The sequence below is a fragment of the Drosophila sechellia genome, chromosome 2L, assembly GCF_004382195.2.
Source record: "Drosophila sechellia strain sech25 chromosome 2L, ASM438219v1, whole genome shotgun sequence".
NCBI classification, from domain to species: domain Eukaryota; kingdom Metazoa; phylum Arthropoda; class Insecta; order Diptera; family Drosophilidae; genus Drosophila; species Drosophila sechellia.
In genome coordinates, this window is record NC_045949.1 from 17,730,799 (window position 1) to 17,742,452 (window position 11,654).

The 11,654-nt window shown below is 39.3% G+C and overlaps 2 protein-coding genes across 2 annotated transcripts; one reads left to right on the forward strand and one right to left on the reverse strand.

Annotated features, from left to right (window-relative positions):
- Positions 1-6,335: 6,335 nt before the first annotated feature.
- Positions 6,336-6,686, reverse strand: LOC116803593. The gene is made up of 2 exons (XM_032727554.1): positions 6,627-6,686; positions 6,336-6,565 (listed from the first exon to the last, which is right to left on the reverse strand). The coding sequence occupies exons 1-2, from the start codon at positions 6,629-6,631 to the stop codon at positions 6,337-6,339; spliced, it is 234 nt and encodes a 77-aa protein (XP_032583445.1). The 5' UTR covers positions 6,632-6,686; the 3' UTR covers position 6,336.
- Positions 6,687-7,509: 823 nt separating this feature from the next.
- On the forward strand, positions 7,510-8,091 carry LOC6614526. The gene has a single exon (XM_002038921.2). The coding sequence runs from the start codon at positions 7,552-7,554 to the stop codon at positions 7,888-7,890; it is 339 nt and encodes a 112-aa protein (XP_002038957.1). The 5' UTR covers positions 7,510-7,551; the 3' UTR covers positions 7,891-8,091.
- The last annotated feature ends 3,563 nt before the right edge of the window (positions 8,092-11,654 follow it).

Below are 11,654 nucleotides of genomic sequence, written 5' to 3' on the forward strand. Positions count from 1 at the left end.
TTCAACGGCTTCTAAGCAAAAATTCTATAAGCCCAAAGTATGCAAACTAGAACATCACTACCAAGAAAAATAACTTAGCTATAATTTAATACAGCTTTGGCCAGAGCCAACAAGTTCCGGAACTGAATGTAAAGTCTCTAATAAGTCCGGAAATTAGTTTGTTAATTTTTTTAAGAAATCTTTAAGGCAGCTCGAGAGGAAGGGGTGCTGAAAAACAGAAGCTTTAGCCATTATCCGGGCTTAGCAGCGGAGCAAAAATCATAATCTCCTAATTTCACTTCGCCAGCAATGGGGGGTGGGCTTCTACGATAATGCATGGGACGTGCGGCACGCTGGCGTATGCGTAATATGCCTAATGCAAAACGCAAACTCAAATAAAAGTGATATACAAAAGGCGGCCCGAGTGCGAGCAGAAGACGTTACTACGCAAATGTATTTGTAAGCAGGCACTTAGCACACTCAGGAGTTGAGTTTTTGAAATATGCTTGACGGCTCTTGGCTGACTGCCTTCCTCAGCCAAAAAAAAGGCAACACAGAAGACACAAGGCAACAACTAAAAGCCGAGGTCCTTACGAGAATTTGACAACATATTCACACACAACAGGCCCGCCCATTTCGCCTGCCCCTCCCCTTTTTTCCTGGCAATCTCAGCGCGTGCCGCACGCTTTGCGCATTTAACGCGTATTTTGCACTGGCTGCTGTCACTGCTTCTAGCCATTTTAGAAACCAGTCTAAAGGAGCGGTTTCTACCAGAGTGGTTCCTTTTTCGGGACATGCCGGGGTCGCTTGCCAAATATATGTAGCGCACTATCTCCACCCTACCCGCCATATGCACTTGCCCCACATCGCCACAGAGAATGCTGCATAAATTGTTTTTAAAGTCCAACGGAAAGTGAGTGAAATGTTGGGGCCACCTGTCTCCGCTTCGAATTCCAGGAGAGTGAGTAGAGAAATAAGCTCGAAATAAATAATAAATACCCTAAAATGGAAAAATGTTAATCATTTATTAAGATTTTTTTGATGTTTGGTTTGGTAAATCTGAGCAAAAATTAGTACGCATGAGTTTGTTTGCCACATCACCGAAATGTTTTAATTGGCTTATGAAGCAATAAGCATATAAAGTCACTCAAATGCGATATTTTTATCAGTTTTCTGTTTATTTTCCCTACTCAAAACTAATTTTTCCGAGTGCCGATGCTCCGGTGCACATACCTGTGGATCTGACTTAGAGCATCTACTTGCCAGGACAGACAGGTCGCTCCAGCTCGAGTACCTGCTGCCGTATATCCTTGTGATAGACAGTCCTGAGAGTTGAGTGTTGACAGCACCAGGAGCTGCGGGAAAATCAGTATCCGAGCTCGGAGCAGCTGACTTGGCTTCGGAGTTCGCCTTGGGGTGTCGTTTGTGGTTTGGCAGCCATCTGGATGCTCAGAAAAAAGCTTATATGTATATATAATCCATATGCAAGGCCACATACATCATTGTGGCGAGGGGAGTAAAAATAATCTTAAATGGCCTTAAAATGTCCAACGAAAGCATTGTTACATCAAACATACATTTTGGGTCAAAGGATAAGTCCAAGGATAAGATATATTTTCAGTGTGGGACACTTGGATTAATATGAAAAGGATACATTTTTATTGACAAACATGTTACCAATAAAAATAATAATATAAGGATATTCCTTAAGCAATTTAAACAATTTATAGTGCTATAAATGGAATTGTTCACACCTCAAAACTCACCCGTAGAGATTGATATGCACCTCTCTTGGGGTTTATTTGCAATTTACAATTTATGTAATGTGCGTGCCTGTAATTTGCTGATTTAATTAGTGGCCATAACTCATTGTTATTGCCAAGGACGCGGCCAAGATAATAAATGACTTTTAATTGTTGGCCAAGCTCGTAATTAGTGAGCAATGTGATTGGGCCACGTAATAAATGAACGCACATCTTATCGAAAATCTGGTAATGAAGTGCATAATGTGCTGAAAACGTGCGCATACTGAATTATACCTTGCTGACAAATAACAACAATAGTGGCTAAGGCATTTTAAAATAAAATATTCGTGAGCTGCCCCGGTTCACGTGTGCTTTATTCCCGTAATTACCACCTAATATGCGGCTAACCAACTTATAGCATAACCGCATCTGGGATAAGCTGCTCCGAAATCGTGGCACACATTCAGCAATAATTAATAATCATTAGTAAGCCGCACATTATGAAGTGGTTGACTAAATATTGAAATTACTGTGATATTAATGCCAGGCCAGGAACAACATAAACAATGGCATTATTCCCCCGCAGATGAGCGACAACAACGCCGATTGTCCTTAATGACAACAATGTGCAAAATGTTTTGCAACAAACGAGAAACGGAAAGTGGCAGCAGCACCAGCACGAATAACAACCAGCCACAATGGCAATATTGTTGCTCTTGTGCGAATTATGGACATGCGTGTGAACTGCAGCATGTAAATTGAAACCCTGACACGCCCATTACCACTTGCCACTGCCAACGCATCCAGCGGATGCAGTCGGCGATCGGGAGTTAAATATATCCATTTATTTCGGTCGCAATTGTTTTGGGAAATTAATTACTTTTGTGCCAATATTCGGACAAAAGTACAACATTAGGCGTACAATAGTTTTATGACTTGATTTCGTTGGTGATTATCTTTATGATATCATTATCTTATGATACCTAATAAAGCATAAAGAACATTAGTTTTAAAACTTTTGAGCTTACTTATTGATAATATTAATTTGAAAATTATTTTTATAAAGCAACTTGGACTTTATCAACAGATATTCAATATTGTTAAGCCCCCTTAATATTTTTAAACATTTTGTTTATGATGCTTTTCCTCAAAAATACCGATGTCGTCTGGCGTCCGGCGTTCCATGGGAAATGGTTAACAGGAATTAACCCTGTTCTCTGTGGAGGATTGCCGTTTCGTCGGATCATAATTGTGGTGGGCAGGAGGCCATCTCCCGGGTAAATTTCATTAATAATGTCGCCAGCAAGGACGAATGGGAACAACAGAGGCGACCGGCACTTTCGCTGCATACTTTTCGGGGCCGGAGTTAATATTTGGAAATAATTATGCGAGTGGCAGAGTGCGTACGCGTAATTCGCCCAAGGCAGCGATTGCATATGCGAGTGCATTTGCCATTATATTGCATAATTTATGCGCGCATTTAATTAAATTCCAGCCCTTTCGCTGCCTTTCTCGCCGATGACCCAAATTTGCGACACGGCCGCGCTTAATGTTCGCTTAATTTAATAAACTAACAATCCAAAGAGAAAACATTAACTGTCAAAAAAGCTTTAAATTAATTTCAAGCCTCGTGCTCAATTTGTCAGCACATAGAATGCGAAAAAATAAATACGCACTTTTAAATTGTTTAGCTGTTACTTTTTTTTGCAAAAACCCCACCAATAAATATTTGGTAAGTTAATTGCATTTAATGAGCATTAGATACTAAGCGGATTGTGCATGTTGAAAAAAGCAAATGTAATTTGCAATTAAATAAAACGTATGACTGCAATTAGACGTCAGATAAATTCTGTGCAACCAGTGAAATGTTTCATTTTTTACCGCACGAGAAACTCCTTCAACTGGCCTTAAAATCATTTTAAATTGTTCTATATTTCTATCCACTTGAAAATTATTTACATTCCACCAAAACTGTTTTCTATCAAATGGGTATGATTTGATAAATCTACATATATTTTGGACTAATTTAATTTGGACGCCAGCGTCTGCCGATTTTATTTAAATTAAATTGAATAACAACTATAATTTGGCACACTTGGTGATTTATATGGACATATTTGCGAATATTTTTCATTTACGGCCCCCTTTGCCAATTATGATAATTAAAATCTAACATTTCATGAGGAAAAAATCGTGAAACCGCACTTTGCGCGCCGAATTATTTATGTTTTTAATGGAAACAAAGTGGGAATTAGTCTGCCTAATTTATGAGATAAACGATCGGTTCTAATTCAATTTCGTGCAGTCAGGGCTTAGAAAAACCAACAGCGAAGAGTGATTTAAATACCAGTCAATCCAGTGACCCAGGCAAAATTGTTACCGAGTTGTGCTTAATTTGCATCAGTATTAAATGCAATTAATAAATAATGAGCACACCGGCATGGCGTGTAAACTCAGCAGAGAAGTGGAGCTGTGTCCGTGACAAGTTGTCCTGCAAGCTTAACGTGATGTGGAGACAACAAGTGACCGGCAGGGAAATTAGTTACGGTGTCGCACAAGGACAAGACCAGGACTCAGAACTATCCTTCGTAGTCCGACTGGTGGCCATATGTGTGTGAGTCAGTGCCTCGCATGCCAGATCCGTCATCATTAGTTGAATATGTCACAACAGGCACTTGGCCCAATTGATTTAGTGTCATGCACTGAGCTCAACAGTTCACTTGCCTTCTGCCATTTGGCAGCTATACTCGTCCTTGTACACGTCTTCCTTTGCCTGTTGTTGGCCGACATTCCCCGTTGACACTCAACGGCCAAAGATCGATGGCGTACAGAAATCAACGGGAAGTGAATTTCAAACAGTTGCGTAATTAACTTGGGGCTTCATTAATCAAACACGCAGGCAAACATGTGAAGCACTCGAAATGGAATTATATATGCCGAAATTTAATATGCATTTTATATTCGGCTAACAAGATTAACTGATAAGCCGGATCTACGATTGCCGAGATTATTTTGTGTGTGGGCGTGACAATTAAGGTTGTTAGAGTGGGCGTCTTTTGAAATGCCAGCCTAACCTGGACTTTCGTACTTTTACAGTTCCCAAAATTAAAGCGCTGAAACGGATCGATGGACAAACAGATGGGCAGTTCGACTCCGAACACTCTAGACTCTGTTACAAACTGTTCAACGAATCTAGCATATCCCTTTGCGTATACGGGGTGCTGTATTGGACTTCAAATGTTCATTGCTCTATAAATATTATTATCCGTATCAACTACCTGATTCAAAATAGCTTACAGAGGCTTAGATGGTATTGAGCACGTGTATAGCAGACAGAAACAACCAATAGCTGACGGCTTAACATTTGACGCTGCGCCTCGTCCTGATGAATATTCATGATCTCCGGGCATCCTTGCCGACCACTTGAAAGTTAGCCTGCTCTTCAGTTTGTCCGCCATGTCGAAATTATAATTCCAGCTCGCTCGTAACTCGCACAAACGTCAGTCTCATTAATTTTGGGCAAGTTGCAGTTTTAAAATTTAGTGCCGGCCCCCAAGTTAATTAACACCTGAGCCTCGGCAGCCGCCAGCAAAGCGGGCGGGAAATGGGCTGGGAAAATCGAGCTGGTTTCAGCCACTTCAGTCACACTCTTGTGCTCGGCAGCCGTGTGCACTGACGCAAAGCGGAAGTGGCACTTTTCCCAGTTGAAGCTGGAGCGGAATTCCAGAATGGATGGGAGATGGGGAATGGGGATCGGTAGCTGCCAGCAGCAGGCGTATCGAAAACCGAAACTTTTGATGGAAAAAGTTTGCAACAACAAACGCATGTTGGCGGGCAAAACAGGCAAGCTAAAAAGCTGAATAGCCGCGGCAAGGGCGCTTTTAAACCATCAAGTAAGTCGCTATAATTCGCGCGCACCGCCTCATGAATTTTAGATTCTTTCTTTGCATTTTTCACTCCGCCAGTCATTCTATCGCTTTCCCTTTAATCTGAGTCTTAGCTTTGAATAATGAGCCCTGGCCAAGGTGCGAAGAACTGGGCCAAAATCGAGAGGCCTATCTATAAGCGGGGTTGATATGAAAAGTTCACACTGGGTAAGTAATTGCCTAATTCGAATGCATCAAAATGATAAAGCGAATTCAATGTACCACTCAAAAGATACAAACAGTTGACAGTTTGATTTTCTATATGATTTATAAGTGAACACATTGTTGTCCATAGATCATACGATTTAAGAAAACAAACGGATTGACATTCAATGAATTGCACAATCGGCAAACAAGAAGCGGAGTTGATCGAGCAAGTAATAAAAGTTTTGTTAATGCGCTGAAGCAACTAAAAATTCAACGGAGGCAACTGCGAGTTTTCTCATATTTTTTTCCGCCGACGATGCAATTTCTTTGAAGACCGCTGCCTGATGCATGCTGATGACTTTGTCAACAACTTAAATTGTTTGGTGGCAATAAAGTGAAGTGAAGTTTAAGTACACATTTAGGACCGTAGGCAGCTTTCATTTTCTTCTGATGCAAACAAGTTAGCCCAGCTAAGCAGGATACATAATGCAATCAAATCGACTAGGTACGTACTCAAAATCATTTTAAAAGTCGCTTTTTTAATTCCATCGCTTGTAAATGTATATTGACACAACTATTAAAAGCATGAAAAAATTATAAAGAACACATAAGCCAACGAAATGACAGTTTTGCAAATAGGTATATGGCCTTGAGTCGTTCTCAGTAAATATTTCCATATTAGAGTCGTTATGAATCGCATCGGGTTGTTCTTGGTCCACTCCGTTGATGGTGCAACTATCTCTATCCAATAAGACATCTATTTCTTCACTTTAAATAAAAAAAATTAACACTTTAATGCTTTTAAAATACTTTCAAGTAAGTATTATACCCCATTCTTTTTGAAGGCACTCTGACCTTTTCAGTTTGAAGGCTCTGGATAAACTGGATGAAGGCACTCATCTGCATACATGAAAAAATATTAAAGGGAATCGAATTCAAGAACGGAGACACACTGAACTTAAATCTTTCGGGTCGTATGCAGCTTGCACAATTGAAAATGATAATTGATTTTAAAAAGAGTTACCGACCCAAGTAAAAATATAAGAGAGGTATTTAAATGTTTGACTTACTCAATCTCAATATTTAAGTAAACAATCGATAGTTAAATAACTAAAGTTCGTGTAACAAACAATATTAACTAATATTGTAATTATTTAAGAAAATTCCTGAGAGAAGTAAAATCACCAATGGAACACTAGAAAGGGTGTTTGTAAGTAAAAACCAAAGCTTCCAGAGAATTTGAAGGAAACTAAGAGACAACATTAAAGGGAACCTCTTAAGACGGAAACAGAGTGCCAGAAATATATGAGTACTGAGTATGTGAGTATGAGTAAATGTCTGATATTAGTAAAACATTTATCACTTTAATATATTGTTAACAGAGTTTATAGATTTAGATGATTCGTATGTACCCATAAATTGATAAGGTAGAACAAATTGATCTCTCTTCGCAATCTCTTAGTTCAATGTGATTTTCTTGTCATTTTGGGACTCTTCTCCGCTCTCATTTGACGGGTTTTCTCAGACGTATATAGTTATCTTATCTGAGTCACAAGCAACAAAAAGAAGATTGTCAGCTCTTGACGGTTCACTGTTTGCCTTGTTGTTGCCTCAATTAACACCTTCTGCCGTGGCGATAATAACGCAGACCCCAAACTGATTGGTAATCATGAAAAAGAGGGAAGGAAAAAATCGCTGAAAATGCCCGGAGACCAGCGAATCGCTCTTTAGTCGAGAGCAGAACGCGTTTCGAAATGGACACGGATGAGACAAAGGCTGGAACCTCGGGTCCAAGGACGTACCACGATGAGGTCGACTTCACCAGCGGATACGAGACCCAGTATCAGAAGGAGTATAGACCGCTTAAACCGATCTTTGTACCGCCCCCGGATAAAAAGCACGCCTGGTTTCGCAACTGGTCCACCATCCTGATGGTCAGCTTCCTGTCCGGGGTGTTTATCCTGGGAACCGTGATGCTGGTGGTCCAAGTTTTCACCGCCAGTCCCCTGCAGATCTTCATGATCGTGGCCATATATGTGGCTATAGCAGCTGTGATGATTTGGCTGGAGGTGCAGTCCATAAAAGTGCGGTGAAATAATATGAACGTGTCGTGACTAATTTAGAGCGTTATCGCACTTACGAGCTACGTTCTGTTTTCAAGCGGTGGCAATCAAACGGTGTTGTGCAAACAAATGCAAAGCTTAACTAAAAAGGAAGCGGCTTTACTGATTAGGCGCTAAGAACAAAAAATAATGATTTATAATAAGTACAAAGTAAAGAAAGAAATCCCAAAATCCATGTGTTTCATTTTTGACTAGACAGTGCTTTTAACATTCCACGATAGTTCAGCTTCAATTAACTAATTATTTACAGCCCATAAATGAACGTAATCTAGAGAGCAAAACAAGGTGGCCAGATAAAGGGTTTTGTGTCATTTAAGTGGTCAGATAAGCAAACAAAAGTGAATGAAAGAACCACGATTCAACCCATTTAACTGCAAAATAAATACGCATTTTGTTTGTCGATGCATAAAGGACAAACGTTGAAGTGACATTTTAAAGCTCCATACATCACAGAGATTAACAAAGCAAAATAAAAAAAGATTCCCTTATCAATTAACTAATTAAATTAAGCACGCTAATTAAAAATTCATTAATAGCGGCTTAGCGATGGAGAGTGGAAATGCAATTATTTAACGCTATTGTTTATTAAAGGAAGTGTCACAAACCGCATCTGCGCTTGTGTTTGGCACACAAAATTATTAAAATTATTTCCACTCTCACTTGAAACAAGAAAAACAACGAATTTTCAACTATGCCAGTTCCCCATGGAAATAGTTTTCTAAATATTTTCACATTTGCATTTTTCTAAATCACTTCTGTAATTGCTTTTCACATGCCACTGGTGGAAAAACTCCGACTCCCTCAGAATTTCCCATGTTTTTACAACAGTTTTCTCACTTGTGTGTGCCATCAAGTTGGTAAAATTCTAGTTTAATAGCCTGAAATGTTACGAACATTTGGTCAGCGTAAAAACAGCCGGACAAGCTTATTTCTCTCTTGAAAACTCTAGAAAAAAAAACCTTGTCCCATTAAACTTTAATTTCCGTTGACAATGGACGACACTTTTTGCTCTTTCCGTTTTTTGGCCCCACTCGAGACGGAGGCAACAGCTGACTTACCTTAATTACTCACAGGATTCCGAGCCGTGCTAATTATTTGCAGGGTGCACTTTTCAGACGGAGTGCAGAAGTCGCCAGCGCATTTAATTATAATGGCGCATAGGGCGTCGGGCTTAGGCATTAATGCCACTTCCGGTCGCCGACCACCGGATGCCACGGCGCCGAAACCGCACCGCCGACACTTTGTTCTGTCACGGAGCAAAAAGACCGGGTTGGAAATGATTTCACAAATAAGAAGGAGTGGCAGATATAACATTCAAATTTTAAGGAAATGTTGTTTAAATACGTACAACTGAATATTTATCGGATTTATGGCATTACATGCATGCAAATAAAGTAATTACTAGCATTAAACACTAAGCAATAAAATCCAAAAATGTGCCTATATATGGTGTAAATAAAAATTAACATAAGTAAGCCCACCATATCTTAAATTTTAATTCGTCACTGCCTTCAATATATTTTTGGACCACGGACGGAGTAGAATAAGGAATAGCGATTTAACTAAAGGTGCCGCAAAGCGATGCTTAAACCGTTTTGTGATAACAACCTTGAGCCAAAACAAGAAAAATGTTCGATATGCACATGCATTATTTTGCATTTATTTATTGCTCGATTGCCTGCTGGCTAAATATTGCACATAAAAGGCATTTAAACAAAAGCTGTCTTCCATTTTATTTCTGCCACTTTTTAAATATTTAAATCACGACATTTTGCACAAGCCGGCAGCACCTCCATTATTCAGAACTCGTACAAGCCGGGTAAAAAGGACACAAATGAGAAACTCAATTGCCAAGCGAGTGAAGGACAACTGTGGAAATGCAAATAAAATGTTTGGCTGCAACAGAATCAGAAACCTAAGCTGCCCTCGGGAGCCAAGACATCTGACTCCACAGCCATTTTGGTCACTGCAGTGACTGCCTGGGGAATGTGTCTTAGAATTTGTTTAAGTAAATCTCACTTGAACGCTTTTCATTAGCCCACTCAACAAGGACAAACTCGTCATTCAACCAGAATATATATAACAAGAATTGAAAGTATAGCTCCACCTAGCGGCGTATTCATGCGCTTTGAAAATTGATCAGAATAGCAGATTGCCATTTTAAAACCAAACGTAATTTGAATCGATTCAGTTTTAGAATAATAAAAACAATTCTCCTTCCTGATACATACTCCTTTTTGAATTTAGTTATTTTATTTGACGAGTGCCGGATACAAACACCACTTGCCAAAGTGTTGCATAAGTCAACAACTAATGTGCAATGTGCGCTTGAAATTAATCGTACATTTCGCAATTAAAATGCACTTTTTCACTCGGACACTCTCAAAGGCCACAATACATGACCATATTATGTTAATTATTTGTGTAAATTTTCCATACTTAAGCGACCTGTTTTTTCGCCATACATTATTTAATAGCGACAGTCATAGTTTGCATGAACGCCTTGCTTAAAATTTCACCAATATGAATTGAATAAACAGCACCTTTTTTGCTTGTACATTTTAAAGTGCTATACTATATTTCTTTATTCAAGTCCAAACAAAAAGTTCTTCGCTTTAAATGAAACCAAACGGGAGAAGCGGTTCATCAGTTCCAATGAGCTCTTTCATGTGCTAGCCAGCACCCATTTGAATATTCAATTAAGTCTAACTGCCAATTCAGTGATAAGACCCACGCTGAGTTAGTCGCCACCCCAAAATAAAGCCAACTGAAGGACATCTAAAATGGCCTTGGAACATGGCCTACTGGTGATAATGTCAGTTAATACGGAAAAGGATGGCACCAAAGCGTTGAGCAGTTCTCACTGAGAATTAGCACAGCAAACTGGTAAAAATAGATAATAAATAATGGATAATAACAATTACTTCATAGTTACAATAATAAAAGATAAGAGATTTTTTAGGAGGTTTTTTAGAGGTTTTTCTAAAATAAACAAATAGGGTACGTTTTTTTTAAGTCCCACTTAAATACATCTAAAAACTAATAATAATTGAGCTGTGCTTATTCTTCAAAATTTTTTATTTCTTATTTAAGTTGCTTCGTAGTTAGTGTGTCGCATTTAGGCTTAGCTGCAGCGTCTTTGAAGTCAAGTAAATTTGTATTTATTGTGCTGGGGCACAGGTATGTCAAAGCATTTTTGTGACATCTTTTATTTATTTTATAACCGACAAAAGTCAACAGTCGAGAGGAGAGGCAAACAGCATGCATAAATTACCGCAAAGCGGACCAAAGACCAAAGTCCTCAGGATTCTGCTCCTGGTGGCCAAAGCCATTGCCATTGCCATGCGATGCAGAAATTGTGTTGAAATATTAAAAAAGAGGCCAAAACTGTAAGAACTGTGGCCAAATGCAGATGAGCGGCAATAAAATTCTTTCTCCATTCAACTTTTCGGACATTTTTCGAAGCCCCCTTCTTTGGCACTTTTGTTTTTGTATTCTCTGTGCTTTTTTGTATTTGTTGAATGGTAAAAAGGCCACTTTAGTTTTAACCACAAAGTTTGCTTTACTGTACATACGTACAGTATTTATGTATGTGTTCGTTCGGTCGACCTCGATGCACTTTTGTTTTTGGCCAAGGGGCATCGGTCTTTCATGTCATTTAACCATGTTTCGGACAGGACAATCGGGCTGTGATCCTGGGCCCAGGACCTCCACGCCGGCCAGTGTTGATTGCC